At 42.7% G+C, this 15,849-nt stretch overlaps 1 protein-coding gene across 2 annotated transcripts; it reads right to left on the bottom strand.

The window, feature by feature from the left end:
* Positions 1–1,894: 1,894 nt before the first annotated feature.
* Positions 1,895–8,443, bottom strand: LOC147228099 (leucine-rich repeat LGI family member 2-like). 2 transcript variants are annotated; one of them, XM_086156644.1, is made up of 8 exons: positions 8,270–8,443; positions 8,082–8,153; positions 7,891–7,962; positions 7,651–7,722; positions 7,454–7,525; positions 5,408–5,577; positions 4,174–4,338; positions 1,895–3,184 (listed from the first exon to the last, which is right to left on the bottom strand). In XM_086156644.1, exons 1-8 carry the CDS (start codon positions 8,440–8,442, stop codon positions 2,349–2,351), a joined length of 1,632 nt encoding a protein of 543 aa, XP_086012770.1. In that variant the 5' UTR covers position 8,443; the 3' UTR covers positions 1,895–2,348. The 2 variants fall into 2 exon arrangements, with proteins under 2 accessions (XP_086012770.1, XP_086012771.1); XM_086156645.1 differs by lacking the exon at positions 7,454–7,525.
* Between the last annotated feature and the right edge of the window lie 7,406 nt (positions 8,444–15,849).

Genomic DNA, 15,849 nt, shown 5'->3' with positions numbered 1-15,849 from the left:
CAACAATACAGCAAACTGTTCCCCTCAATTCCAGGTAAAAAAATCCTGAAGTCATTGCACCCCAAACTACAACCACATTATTCCCAGCAACCCCCAAAATCACACAGAAAACAAGCATCAACATGAACACCAACATTCATGACTTTGCTACACTAGTACAGTCTATGATGCAGCCAGACATCCTCTTAAATGTGTCGTCAATTTTATGATGTGGTCTGTGGTTTGGGAGATAATCTATAGGTAATAAAAAGAATATAAAAGTAATCCAAAATTGTTCTTTTATCAAAGAAACCGAGAGAAAACGAATTAAATCATTTGAATTATACAATACCTTTGTGTTTGATTGGCTTGATGGGCTTCTGAATTCCACGGAAAACGTATTTAATTAATTAACATGTTCAAATTTTTTTTTTTTGTGGACAGGATTATAAATATTCTTCAAGATGTGTCTACTCAGTTTTATTGACTGTGTTCTATGGCTGGACAGTCCTATTAGTGAATTAACGCATCCATCGTTTGAAAGCTTTATTCTCATCTCATTTTAAATAATCTTTTCAAACTACGCAAAACGTTTTGCACAACTAAAATAATCAAAGCCACAATTTTTTAATAAAAGAATGAAGCAAGGAGGGAGGTGTGCATTATTTAAATGTGCAAGAATTCTCAAACTGGTCGCAAAATATACAAATGACTTTGAAACATTTTTTCAATAAGCATCTTGGGAATGCAGTGGTGGGCCATCAGGACCTGCAGGCCTTCTCTGCTGGCCTAAAAAAATATTATAATCACAGACTGATTTTAATTATGGGGTAGGGTAGCTTTTTCCCTATCTTTGTTGCTTCTAGACATGTATTCTCATATGAAAGCATTTAGCCAATCACATTTCAGCCATTACTTGTTTCATATTTTCATATGAAAGCATTTAGCCCATCACATTTTGAGTTGTGACACTAAGGCCTTCTAGAAGGCTACGCTAACATCAGGGTGTCAGTTTTGATTGGATAGTCAGAGAGTGAACTAGCCAGAGTTAGCGGGATGCATCTGTAGCGCGCTGCATGAACACAAATATAGTTGTGTTGATGTAATAGCTAATTTGTCAACCCATGATGGCTGAAGCAGCCATTTTCAAGATGGACTTTTCAAGAAAACGTTAAGAAAAGTAATTTTTATAGCCATAAAAGAGTTATTGAGGAGTGGAGTGACAAATGGAGCACTACTGAAGGCCTAGGTGTGAAATGCACGGCCGGCCACTGTGGGAATGATATTGGCTTTGTTTAGACACCACTAACTGAGAGGAAATAATTTGACACTATTGCACATGAAAAATGTCAGTAGAAGAGAGGGACCGCACGGGTAGCAGCTTCATGCACACTAACCCCCTGAACGTCATGCTTGCTGCAGTAAGTTTTATACAATTTGCATAGGCATCAGGGGTGAATTATATTACATATTGTTTCACTGTTCAGGCACTATTTTCCTACAGTAGGTTTATATAAATATTGTGCAGTCCGGGCTAAGCCATTCATTTCTAACTCGTGGGTTTTCAGAGATTGACAGTGGGCTCTCCTTCAGATAATACTTGGAAGAGGCCTCTGGAAAAGTCCGCAGGAGATGAGTTGAAATTAGTTCATTCCAGAACAATGGCGTAAACAAGAGAGGAAATCAGAGGGAAAATGATCAATTTGTAATTAGAAGAAAAAAAAAAAAACAGCTTTAAAACAAAAGAATATGGAGCTGAAAATATGTCTATCTTTTTAAATGACAAGGTTAGATCAGTACAAATCAGGGAAAACATTAAATTCCCCCAAAAATAGAAAATATCTCTGACCAAATAACATTCATTCCCTCTCCGACCCCCCCGGATGAGCCCACCCCCGACTCCAAAAACCCCCTGGTCTAGCTGGTACATTCAGCTGTGTTTGGGATTAGTAAGAAAACTGCATCATGCAAATTTGAAATCGGCAGTCATGACAGATAGGACGGCGCCGGGAACAGCGGCGAACAACAAACGTTCGATCGCCTCGAGAAAATCTCAGCCTTTCATACAATTCGACGTTTGTTCTTTTCATATAACTGATGCTCAGACCTCGAGGGCAGAGACTCGATGAATTCAAAGTGTAATTTTCAGAACAGTCTTTTGACTTGCAACAAAACGATATTACTCCACCCCCGGGGCTTTGCTAACGTCGATATAAATCCAATATCCCCTTGATTATATTACATTTGGTATAAGCTGATTACATTTCAACAGTCGTAATTGATTTAGCATTGCCATTCGAAAATGTCTGCAATCTTAGGGATAGATACTGTAAAAGCAGCAGTCGCAGAAAACTGTAAGTATTTGATCATTACAAGCTTAGATCTACAATAATGTGCTCAAAAACTAGTGATTTGCCCTTAAAGCTTGGGGAGAAAATGAAGTTTCTCCTATCAGTGGTCATCACGGTAAAGGACCGTGGCGACTGGATATAGATGTTCTTGAACTTTTTAAAGTTTTTGACCTCTGCGTCCCAGAGGTAGATTTGCGTGAAGGAGTAGTCACTTCCCAGGGCGAGATAGTGTCTCTCCGTGAAGGTGAAAGGCTGGAGAACCATCGCCCCTCGAGAGGGCAGAGCCAGCACCTCCGTGAATTGTTTATTGGACCACTTGAGGACTTTGGAGTCACCGATGTAGCACGTCATGGCCAGATACAACTCGTTGTCCAGCCGGAATGCTTTGATAGCCACAACGTCGTCCATGTTTGGAATACTACCGTGGACAATGAACTTCAGGGTGCTCTTGTTCCAAAGGTAGATGACCGGCGCCTGAGAGCGACTGGCTAACAGGAGGTAGGACTTCCCGTCCACTTCGACGAACTCCGCATCCGTGTCTCGGAACCACTCGTGGAGAAACTGATAGGAGTAGAAACCGCTTTCATTGCGCCCGGGTTGGTCGGTCCACTTGTACAGAGTAGACAGGCCCGCCTTGGAGCTGTCCACAATCAAAAAGAACCAATCTCTGTCCATCTGGAAGACCTCGATGTCGTTCGGCTTGGAGATGTTGAGTACCTCGATGGACTGAAACTTGGTGAACTTGTTCTGTTGATCGTCGAACTTGTAGATGTGGGAGCCACTGAACAGCTGGGTGACAATTATCAGCACGTGGTTGTCAACCAGGACTGACTTGCACCCGACAACCGATTTACCTGGCAAGAAGAGCAAACTATTAACACTAAATAACACCATTATGGATTCTACCCTTGTTCCTCGTACGAGGGATCGTAGCCCTCCGGTATTGGCTTATCTGCAATGGCCCCCCTGTACTATGTTGAGACGAATTTAAAATAAAAGGCCAACTCCAAAAACTCCTAGAACCCTACCGCCCAGTCCAATCTCTACAGTTCCAGGATGCAGGGCTACCTGTCGTCCCTGGAGTCGCTAAAAGCAAAATAGGGGGTTCAGTGACCAAGCTCTTCTTTGATGGGATAACTTTCCAATCTCAATCCGCCGGACAGACAACCTCTCTTTGTTTAAGAATTGTCTTAAAACGTTTCTTTTTGAGAAAGCTTAGAGTTGGGGATAGGGTAGCCCCGAGTAGCCTCTATCTTTTTACCCCGACAGGTCAAGACAAAAGGCCCCCCAAATTTAGGTGGGATCTGCTTTCTCATGAGGGAATCAGGTTTTTTTCCAGACCTGCTCTTTGTGTTAAGCGCCATGAGGCAATTCCGTTGTGACTTGGCTCTATAGAAATATAATTTGAATTGAATCGGCAAGTTTCGAAGCCCCTGTTTTGAACGCTTAGGTCAGCGGCGGGTGATACCGTTAATTTAGACTTAATAATCTACATTTATAGCAATGTTAGTTCTTACTCACACAGGCGAAGGCTGTATATTTGTATGGTTATATTCAGATATGGTTCGGTTCCCTTTTCTCGTGACATGTTACGTTGTTGAAAAATTATTCAAGTGGACTCGGTCCTGGCTTTTTTAGATCTGACACATGGCCATTGGGGTTATTTCTGTGGTTTTAGCAAATATGATTTACGGCAAAGACTAGCTAGAAGGCTTCGGGCTTTAGTGATAATGCTGGATAGAATTACCATTCAGTTGTTGGCTGACGTTATCATTGGATTAGTGAAGTGAAAAATTCCTTATGGGAAATTAACAAAATAAACATCAGGTTTGTTGTATCGAACCTGTTATGTTGTCGAACTTTCTGAAATTCATTTCGATGTGGTCCCACTCCATCACCACACAGCTGTTGGTGTTAGGCGCAGCCAAGGCCACATAGATGTCCTCTTTGAAGGAGAAGATGTCTGCGGACATGGACTGAACAGGAATGGACTGATGCCGCACAAAGTCTGAGAGATAAAGGGGAAAACAGAAGGAGAAGTTTGAAAACAAAATAAAGATCTTCACCGTATGACATGTTATTACACTGCAAAACCATTTGAGTCTGTAGCATCTACTGTGAATACTGTATTGATAGATATCTATATTAGTTTGTGTATATCTATAAATATATATAGACACACACACACACACACACATATATATATATATGTTCATTCATTCAGTTATTATCTTTACTGCTTATCCTGCATATCCCAGCTGTCATTGGATGAGATGCATGGCATGCATATATATGTGTGTGTGTGTCTATGTATATGTATATTTAAATATGTGTGCATGAATGCATGAATGTTTATATGTTAATATATATATGTAAGTGTGTGTGTATACATATACGCATACAGTGTATGTGTGTCAGTGGCAGGACGTGTATTTCACACCTAGGCCTTCCAGTAGTGCTCCATTTGTCACTCCACTCCTCAGTAACTCTTTTATGGCTATACAAATTACTTTTCTTAACATTTTCTTGAAAAGCTTATCTTGAAAATGGCTCCTTCAGCCATCATGGGTTGACAAATTAGCTTTTACATCAACACAACTATATTTGTGTTCATACATCGCGCTGCAGATGCAGCCTGCAAGCTCTGGCTAGTACACTCTCTGACTATCCAATCAAAAGTGACACGCTGACGTTAGCATAGCCTTCTAGAAGGCCTTAGTGTCGCAACTCAAAATCGGATTGGTTGAAGCAACATTTTCATAGACACTTTTTTTTTTTTGCTCGAGCGCCACTGGATTGGATTCTGCAGGCCTCCAGGCAGATTTCTTTGACTTTGCCCCTACCTGGCAACAAGTAATGGCTGAAATGTGATTGGCTAAATGCTTCCATATGAAAATACATGTTTAGGAGCAACACAGCCAGGGAAAAAGCTAACCATGGACAAATTATAATTAAAATCAGTCTGCGATTATGATATTTTTTAGGCCAGCAGAGAAGGCATTGCAGGCCCTAACGGCCCACCACTGATGTATATACAGTATACAGACTGACACATACTGATGTACTGATCGTTTTACCTGTGGAGATACACTTGCCAGGCGGAAGGGGCAGGTCATTGAGCCGCTTGCCCTTCATGTCAGCGGGTCCTGCACAGAAGACATCTGATACTGTGGCATTTGTGTTTTTCAGCCATGTCATCAGCCACTTGTTCTCACAGCTGCACTGGAAGGAGTTTCCTCTCAGATCCCTAAGGTGTTACAGGGAAACCATGTCAGTAAATCTCCCATGAATTCCCAACCAATGTTGCACATTAACAAGGCCGTTTTTACTGTCGTCTCTGGGTATTTCTGATCAACGTCACCTAAAACACCTGTCATAATCACAAATATTCAAAATACTGAAACCAGCTGCATTGACAGGCATATATACTGACAAATCGTTGAACATTTTCTGCTGAATATTTCGGTATTCCAAATCACCAATCCTGCAATTTTTTAACATAGAAAACTAAAAGTTTAGTTAACTCTGTATTCATTACAGAATTTTTATTCCATAAAATTTAGCTGCGGGACAAATACAACGTATTCTCATCATCTCCTCTTGCAGTCCTTGGCGGTGCACGCAAGTGATCTGCTGACAATTGAGTTTATATATACAACTAAAACAATGCAGGTATGTGGGAATGGATGCAGGCGGTGATTTAAATGTGCGCATTGTGAGAGGTGTTGAATTGTGACCCGAACTCGTATCATTTACCTCTCCTGCGACCGTGCATGCTACTTTGATATCCATACCTAACACACTCACACCCATAGCAGCAGATGACACTTACTAAGATCCAGGGAAAGTATATACAGCGATCCCTCGCTATAACGCGGTTTGCTTTTCACGGTTTCGCTACTTCACGGATCTGCATCGTGCATTGTGTTATGCATTCTGATTGGCTAAAAAGTCATTCCGCCTTTTCTGCACCTGTGCGTCAATAACGTCGCAGTTTAATATGTACACGTATGTAAAACAGCTTGCCAAATTTACACGACGTACCTGCAAATTCTCTCGCAATTTCGAGTTTCTCTAAAACCCATAATGTTGACAAAACGCTCTGGACCGACAAAAGCACCTTGCAAGGCCCAAAAGGCAGCGTAAGATGCTATTTATCGCAGATAAAGTTAAACTTCTGGACATGCTAAGGGAAGGTAAAAGCTATAGGTCGGCATTACGGAATTCATGAATCTTCTGTTCGTTCCATAAAGAAGGAAGAAAAAAACACAAGGATGACAGCAGCAATGTATAATAGAGTATTTAATTGTATAATAATTTAAAAAAAAAAAAAAAGGTTTCTCCTTCACGGATTTTGCTTATCACGGGTTCTTTTTGGAACGTAAACCCCCCGTGAAAAACAAGGGTATACTGTATGTCGGTTTCCGGCAAAAAGAAGTGACTCAATTTAGACGGATACTATATTTGTGTGAGGTCTGTTATCCTTGAACTAAAAAGTAATAAATCTCAGTTTTTTTTTCCCCTGTAATGTTGTGTCAAAAACGATATATTTAAATGGTTTCATAGAATAAAATGGAATATATTCATTTAGTCTGATACTCCAGTTGCTTCCCACAGCCCACAAAACATGGAATACACTTTCTGAAGACCCTGATTTACCCAGACATGAACGAGAGATCGGATGGTTGCATGTCTCTAAATGACATTTAAATGAAAATATATGTGACCCTGTGATCGAATCCAGGGTTATCATCAATGGACGAATGAATAGAAAGATAAGATTCTGATTGAATACCAGGCTACGATGTATGACAAACATAATAGAACAGTTTTAAAGCAGAGATAAGAGAATGAATTGTACTCCTTCCTTCAAACAGGGAAAACAGGGAGGAATAAAGCAAACAGTTAGTGTGATGTTTTTTTTTTCAAGTGTGTGAAATAAAAGATGTGGTGCACCGTAGTTAAGTAGGCGATACTGAATATTTGTGCTGCACTACAATTTACTGCTGTCTTCTATCGTGCACAACCTGAGTCAGCTGCACCTTGTAATGCAGCATGAAAATACACACTCTCTCTCACACACACACACACACACATTGCTGATACTGCAGCTCCCCACTCACAGTTCCAGCAAGGAATCCAAGTCATAAAAGAGATTTCTAGGCAGAAACCTCATCTTGTTATTGGCAAGGGATCTAAAAGGGGGGGAGAAGGAAAAAAAAAAAAAAAAAAGCACATTTTTCAAAAAAAAGGCCTTGTACTAGAATGGCATTGTTTTGCTTTCTACTGGATCGGATTGAGGAAAACAGCTGGTACTTACAGATGAGTTAAATCTCGTAGGCCGCGAAGAGCATTTTTGGTGATGGTCTCTATTTTGTTTCCTTCAATAAACCTGTTGGGTGGAGAAAAAAAAAGGGACAAAATATCTGATATGGATAAACACACTACGTCAGGAAGTGCGACGATAGTTATTCTTCAATGATATTCATAGTTCCACCTACTAAGTTGCAGCTGTAAGTCATGAAAAATAAATCAGATATCTATAAATTATAATACTTACAAATATTCCAGATGCGGAAGTCCATAAAAAGCATCATCTTTGATTGTGGTCAATGAGTTTGCATTTAAAAGCCTGCAAATTGAGGATAGGCAGAATGACAGGGAAATCAGGCTGCATTAAATGAGTGTGTGTGTGTGTGTGTGTGTGTGTGTGTGTGTGTGTGTGTGTGTTGGGGGGGTTAACACACTCACAAAAGCTGAAGAGAAGGCATGAGTGCAAACATCCCCTCTGAGATCTCCGCAATAGATCCATTGACGACGCTCCTGTCGGGTTTTTATTTATTTTATTTTATTTTTTTTTTTACAGTTCAGCGTTACACAGGCCCAATGCAGCAACCGAACCCAATTTGAAAAATAAAAATAAACTGAATTTTACTCACAGTGAGTTGATGTCACTCGGCACAGTCCGCGGGATTTGGGAAGCGCCAACGCAGATGATGGTCTCCTTGGAACAGGAGCATCCTGAAGGGCATTTGAAATTCCTTTTGGATACACCGGCTCCGAAAAAGCACAAAAGCGCAAAGCAGACCAGCAGCAGCGACGAGGGAGTCATGTTACCCTTCCTACACCCCTTAAGCTTTAAAATAAAAATAAAAAAATGATCAAGAAACCGTGCAAAAAGGACCTTCTTGTTCCTTGCGTGATCCTGACGCTGACTGGCACGGCTGCAGGCTGCACCCCGGAAGCACGACGTCTCCAGGATTCACAAGTGGTCATTGTGGACCTGGGGAGGGGGGGGGGGGGTGTTAATAAATATTTTTTATTTAAATAAATTTCACGAAATAACCTTCTGATAATAATATTTCTGGGTTTAACAGAGTTCAGCACCATGGAGAACGACAGGGGCGGTGTTACAGATTTGGGATCCGCAGGCATTTTCATGTTGAAGTACAGGAAAACTTGGGGAGTTTCAACACTGAGAAGATTTTTTGTCGCTCCCTGTGGTGCAAAACGTTTTATTTTTTTTTTGTAATTAAGTGTAAGCATGTACTAGTTTACATGATTTATAAAAAGCAAAAATGTGCAGACTCAATATGAGTGTAATAGAAGTGTAACCTCAACCTCCAGAGCGCAAGGGGGCGCTGTTGGTTCCTCAAAGTATGACTTAAAATACAAAAAAATACATTTATTTTGCAAAAAAAAGTGAGAAATCATCTCCCCACTGTCATAACTTTTAATTTAGGGCAGGTCAATGTGAGATACGAAGCTGAAGATATGAGGTCACTATCAATCACTGATGACGCGACATAAGATAAGATAAGATAAGATAAGATAAGATAAGATAAGATAAACTTTATTGATCTCCATAGGGTGAAATTCCTTTGTCACAGCAGCATAACAGTTGTAATGTCAAAAAAAAAAAATCAAATAAATATAGATATAAATATAAATGCAGAAGATAGCAAGACAGCAGAATAAATAGACAGCAGATAAATAAACAGCAAAGTGCAGGTAGGAAAGTGGGGAGGAAAGAAAGAAGTGCATCATATCCCACAAGAGGGCAACCCGATAGACATAAATATACAGATATATATATATATATATTTGCCTTTTTAATTGCATGTCTTCTCAAACACAACTTGTTTTTTTAAATGCTAAGTTCCCTTTTTATTTCTCCTATGACTTATTTTACTGTTATAGAGTGCTGTGATGTGATTCTTAATCTGACTCTATGGCAACAGTGACTTTAAATGACTAACTCTTATATATCAAATATTAAAATTCTATTTCCCATGCATCATACTCTTACTGCGGCACCGTCTATGGAAGTGAATTATGACTTGTATCATTAAATCACTAGATGACTAAAAATACTACATATTAATAGTAACGCATAGTGAGAATACCTCTCTTCCAATATGACAGGCATGTGATTCATGAGACATGTGACCTAAAAAAAAAAAAAAAAAAAAAAAAGAAGATTCAAATTTAGCCCTCTATCTTTATTTCTTCATCCCACTGGATGACTTTCACAATACAAACTCCCCAGCAGATGGCGACAGTAGACTTAAATTTAGACGAAGTGACGAGGTAGAGATTCACTGACTACTTTTCATTATTTCTACAGGCCACAATCATCCTATCTTCAAGATAGTGCAAGTGTTTATGAAGTATAAATTATACTTTATATCTTGTCAAGTTTTTGGTCTTGTAGGAAATAGATCAGATGTGCCGATTCCATGCATCGTACCATAATGGTAACATTCCAGGCTGCCTAGAAACACTAAGAGCTTAGCTCAACAAAAATGTGTTAATTAGTTCTCTTTTAATTAAGCTGCTGACATTTGTCTAAAAAATAAAATAAAAAAAATAAAAAAAAGTTAAAGTGGTCAGTTTTCTACATTATATCTTTCTTCCTTTTTTATTGCAAAAAAAAACTTGACAATCTATTACTGTACTGTACTGTACTATACTGTGCTGTACTGTAGTGTTACTATTTATCTAACAACAAGATCCCAATAATAACATGCTAAAAGTTCTGACAAAATACAGTCATCAGTTCAGATATTCATTCATTCAATGAATCTCTTTCTGAAGCCAAGAAGACCCCTATGAAGCGGAAAAACATTGGACCAAGTCTTCTCTTGCCTGGACGTGGGTCACCAGGGCCCCTCCTGGACCAGGGTCTGGATGCAGGGTCCCTCTTCCCCTGGGCTAACCACCCACAGGAAGGGCCAAGGGGAGCGGGGGACCTTGGCGGTCCGATCCTCGGTTGCAGAAGCTGGCTCTTGGGACGTGGAAGAAGCTCGAGACGGTGCGCGAGCCTGAGAGATTCCAACTAGATGTAGTCAGACTCACCTCGACGTAGAGAATGGGGTCTGGAGCCAGGTCTCTCGAGAGGAGTTGCCCCTGGAGAGATGTGCCAAGCAAGTGTGGGCATATTGATTGCCCCCCGACTCGGCGCCTGTACGTTGGGGTTCAACCCGGTCGACGAGAGGGTAGACTCCCTCCGTCTCGTGGAGAGGGGATGGGTTCTGACTGTTGTTTGTGGCTATGCACCCAATAACAGCTTAGTTTACCCACCGGGGACCAGGGACTCCCTTGTCCAACTGGGAGACTTCAATGCTCATGAGGGCAATGACAGTGCGACTTGGAGGGGCGTGTTTGGGAGGAATGGCCCCCCTGATGTCAACCCAAAGGGCATCTTGTTATTGGACTTCTGTGTCCATTACAAACACCAATGTTCAGGCATAAAGGTGTCCATATGTGCACTTGGCATCAACATACCTTTGGCCACAGTTCTTTGATCAGCCTTGTGGTCGTGCCATCGATCTTGCAGCCGCATGTCCTGGACACTCGGGTGAAGATTGATCACCTTCTGGTGGTGAGCTGGCTCTGATGGTGGGGGAGGATGCCGGTCAGACCTGGCAGACCCAAACGTAGCATAGGAGTCTGCTGGGAACGTCTGGCTGAGTCCCCTGTCAGAAGGAGTTTCTACTTCCACGGCAGAGGTACAACCAAGTCCTGAGCGAGGCGGTGGACATTGAGTCCGAATGGGCCATGTTCCGTGCTTCCATTGTCGAGGCGGAAGACCAGACCAGTGGCCGTAAAGCAGTCGGCGGCTGTCATGGCTGCAACCCCCGAACCTGCTTGTGGACCCCAGCAGTGAGGTAGGCTGTCAAACTGAAGGAGTCCGTTTGGGCCTTTCAGGACTGTGGGGCTCCAGAGGCGCCTGACAGGTATTGGCAGGCCAAGCGGTACACGGCTTCGGTGGTTGCCGAGGCAAAAACTCGGGCATGGGAGGAGTTTGGGGAGACCATGGAGAACGACTTCCGGTGGGCGTCAGAGAGATTTTGGTCCACCATCTGGTGGCTCGGGGGGGGAAGCAGTGCTCCGTCAACACTGCGTTAAGTGGGAGCGGGGCGCTGCTGACCTCAAGATGTTGTAGATCGGTGGCAGGAATACTTCCAAGACCAAGTTGAAACACCTTCCAATGAGGAAGCAGAGTTGGGGGACTCTGGAGCGGACACACCTATTTTCCAGGGCTGAAGTTGCTGAAGCAGTCAAAAAGCTCTTCAGTAATGGGGCCCCAGGAGTGGATGAGGTCTGCCCTGGGTTCCTCAAGGGTCTGGAAGCTGTAGGGCTGTCCTAGCTGACACGCCTCTACAGCTTTGCGTGGATGTCGGGGACAGTGCCACTGGACTGGCACACCGGGGGAGGTGATCCCCCCTTTATAAAAAGGAGGATCAGAGGGTGTGCTCCAACTACACGGAGATCACACTCTTCAGCCTCCCTGGTGAGGTCAGTTCAGCGTTGCTGGAGAAGAGGGTTCACCGAGTCGTTGAACCTCGGATCCAGGAGGAGCAGTGTGGTTTTCATCCTGGTCGTGGAAGAGCAGACCAGCTCTACACCCTTGGCAGGGTCCTCGAGGGGGCATGGAAGTTTGCCCAACCAGGCTTTATGTGTTTTTTTGCATCTGGAGAAGGCATTCATCCGTGTCCCTCAGGCAATCCTGTGGAGGGTGCTCCGGGAGTATGGGATGCCAAACCCCATCATTCGGTCCTTGTATGATTGGTGTCGAAGCACGGTCCGCATCGCTGATTGTAAGTCAAGTGCGTTTCCGGTGAGAGTTGCACTCCACCAGAGCTCCCCTTTGTCACCCATTCTGGTCATAACTTCTACGGACAGAATATCCAAGTGCAACCAGGGCGTCGATGGGTTCCGGTTTGGTGGCCGCAGGATCAAGTCTCTGCTTTTTGGAGATGATGTAGTTCTGTTGTCTTCGTCAGGCCATGATCTCCAGCTCCCATTGGAACGGTTTGCAGCTGAGTGTGAAGCAGCCGGGATTAGGATCGGTACCTCCAAATCCGGGATCATGGTGCTCAACCGGAAACAGGTGGAATGCCCACTCCTGGGGAAAGAGGTCCTTCCCCCAAGTGGAGGAGTTCAAGTATGTCAGGGTCTTGTTCACAATTATGGAAAGGATGGAGCGGGAGATCGACTGGCAGATCAGTGCGGCGTCTGCAGTGATGCGGACTCTGTACCGGTCTGTTGTGATGAAGAGGGAGCTGAGCCAGAAAGTGAAGCTCTCAATTTATCAGTTGATCTACCTTCCCACCCTCACCTGTGGTCACATGTTGTGGGTAGTTATCAAAAGAACGAGTAATGCAATATTATTTATTTCGTATATATTTACATCTGCCCTTTCTCAAGTACTACATCCAGGGTTCTTGTAAGTTCTCTTATTATTTATTGTTTTTTGATCAGTATTTAATGTTTTTTTTGCATATGTGTAAATTTTGAGGGACTTCTTTGTTGTGATCAACGAATACATACCTTCCAGTTGGATGAATGCCCACTGAGCCACAGCCAAATAAGACAAGACAAGACAAGACAAGACAAGACAAGACAAGACAAGACAAGACAAGACAAGACAAGACAAGACAAGACAAGACATTACATTGCATTTGGCAGACACTTTTATCCAAAGCGACTTACAATAGAGGACATAGGGACTGCAACTACACTTGCAAATACACGATGCACAGGAAATATACAGAACAGTAAGCTTGGGTTAGTGAGGGTTTTTTTTTTTTTTGGACAGAGACACACAAACCTACACACACACACACACACTGCATAGCCTAACTTGCTGCCAACCTGATCTGGGGCATCAGCGCAGTAAAAAGTCCTGAAAGAGAAACGTTTTTACCTGTTTCTTGAAGGTTGAGAGAGATTATACTAGTCTTGTTGCTTCCGGAAGTTTGTTCCACCACTGAGGTAGTAGAACTGAGAACAGTTTTGCCTGAGATCGCTTAGAGCGAGCAAAAGGTACTGCTAATAGGTCTGAATTAGAGGAACGCAGCTCTCTGCCGGGAACATAAGGTCTTACCATTTCGGTCAGATATGCTGGACCTGTTCCCGAGGTGGTTTTGAAGGCCAGGGTCAGGGCCTTGTGCTTGATCCTGGCAGCTACTGGTAGCCAGTGCAACTGGATGAACAGAGGTGTAACATGAGCCCTTTTGGGTTGAGTGGATACCAACAGTGCTGCTGCATTCTGTACCATCTGCAGTGGTTTTATTGCACAAGACAAGACAAGACAAGACAAGACAAGACAAGACAAGACAAGACAAGACAAGATAGTAAATGTATGTATGTTACGGTTTGAAAGCGCTGTACACGAGATTACATTCAGCCACTCACACACATGCTCAAAGGGAGTTGCCAAGCAAGGCGGTAACTAGGCACTGAAGCTACTGGGAGTTCAGTGTCTAGCTAAGTAGGAACGCAGACAGTTTGTGCTTGGAATCAAACCACCGGCCTTCCAATTGAAGGGTCGCCCACTGAGCCACAACTAGATAAGATAAGATAAGATGCAGCTGTGCTTACAATTCCCAGGTTGTAAAGGGATCTCACCACCTCACTCTCTAGGATGTTGACAAGTGTTCGAGTGGAGTGTTTGTCCACATGAAAATGTCCCATCAGCTCTTATGGTTTGGCTGCATCAGTCCAGTATGTATCAGGTCCTCTTCTGTTCCTTCCTTTAAGCTGTTCCCTTCAGGAGTCGCCACAGTGAATCTATTCTCTATATTCTATGTCCTCTTTCACTACATCCATAAATCTCCTCTTGGGTCTTCCTCTGGACCTTCTGCCTGGCAGTCCAAACCCATCCTTTTACCCAAATTTTCACTATCCTTCTGTACATGTCCAAAGATTGTCAGTATGACTTTATCCCAAAACTTCTAACATGTCCTGTCCCTCTGACTCATTCCTGATCCTGTCCATTCTCGTCCCCCCTCAGAGAGAATCTCAACATCTTCGTCTCTGCTACAAATGTTCTCGCCACTATCTTGTACACATTTCCTTTCAGTGCCCCTGGCACTTGCTTGGATGTGTTTCTCCACCTCTTTGCCACTCTATCAATTTCTCTGGGTTGTTAACCCTACATTCTTAAAATACTTTATACCTTTTTTATCTCCACTTGTAGGGCGGCATAGAACAGAGGGTTAGAGCAGTTATCCTTGAAACCGAGCGTTCCTGGTTTGATTCCCAGCTCCTCCAAGCCTGTCAAAGTGCTGTTGAGCAAAACCCCACTAAACCCCCCCACAGCTCCCCAGGTGCTGTTTAGTAATTACCTCCTGCTCAGAAGGTACCCATCATAGTTCATTCATGATGGGTTTAATACAGGTCAATTGAATGTTTAACTGAATGTGACAACGGAGGTCTTTCCCTCCACTCCAGTAGTTCTTAACCTGGGTTTGATCGAGCCCCAGGGGTTCGATGAGTCAGTCTCAGGGGTTTGGCGGCGGTAAAGACACAGACCCTACTCGTATACTCTTGATGGCACGCCCTGCTTGGCCATCACTGGCTGCTGGTGACTACGCTACATAGTTTGGCCTGTCTGTGCTGCAGGGATTTGGTGTGCTCAGTAGTCAACTTATGACTGTTGTGATCACATGTTTGCTAGCAGTCCTTGTTGAGGATCCTGGACATAAAAACAAAGAAAAGGAACAGACTTTGTTGTGAAATGACATGAGAGTGGCACTTGCCAACATTTCTGAACTGGTCTCTTAAAGGCAACAGCAGAAGTCACGTTGATTTGCAGTAAGTATTATCATTATTATTAGGGGTGTAAATCAGAGCCATCATGACGATTCGATCCGATTCGATTTCTCAAGGCAACGATTCGATCGATTCCATTTTTTTTTCGATACTTAAAAATGCCCCACGATTCGATTCGATACGATTTTTTTTAACTACGATACGATTTTTTAATACGATTTTTTTTTAACTATTTTTAAATTTTGAATAGATCAACGGAAGCTGTAATATCATATAACTTCATATATATTCAATTAACTTCAATTCGACATTCTTTACATATCGCCACATCCTTTACCAGCTCTTTCTCGTTTTTGCGGAAGCCGAAATACTTCCACACGAACGATTTTAAACCTACAGGAGTGTGTAAGTCCACGTCCTTCTCAGCCATATCAATGTCCGCCTCCCGAATGTTTAA

The sequence above is a fragment of the Fistularia commersonii genome, chromosome 12, assembly GCF_037954325.1.
Source record: "Fistularia commersonii isolate RoL2024-O1a breed Wild chromosome 12, RoL_Fcom_v1.0, whole genome shotgun sequence".
Taxonomy (NCBI): Eukaryota; Metazoa; Chordata; class Actinopteri; order Syngnathiformes; family Fistulariidae; genus Fistularia; species Fistularia commersonii.
Note: the sequence above shows the minus strand (reverse complement) of the source record. Positions and strands in the feature narration are given on the sequence as shown.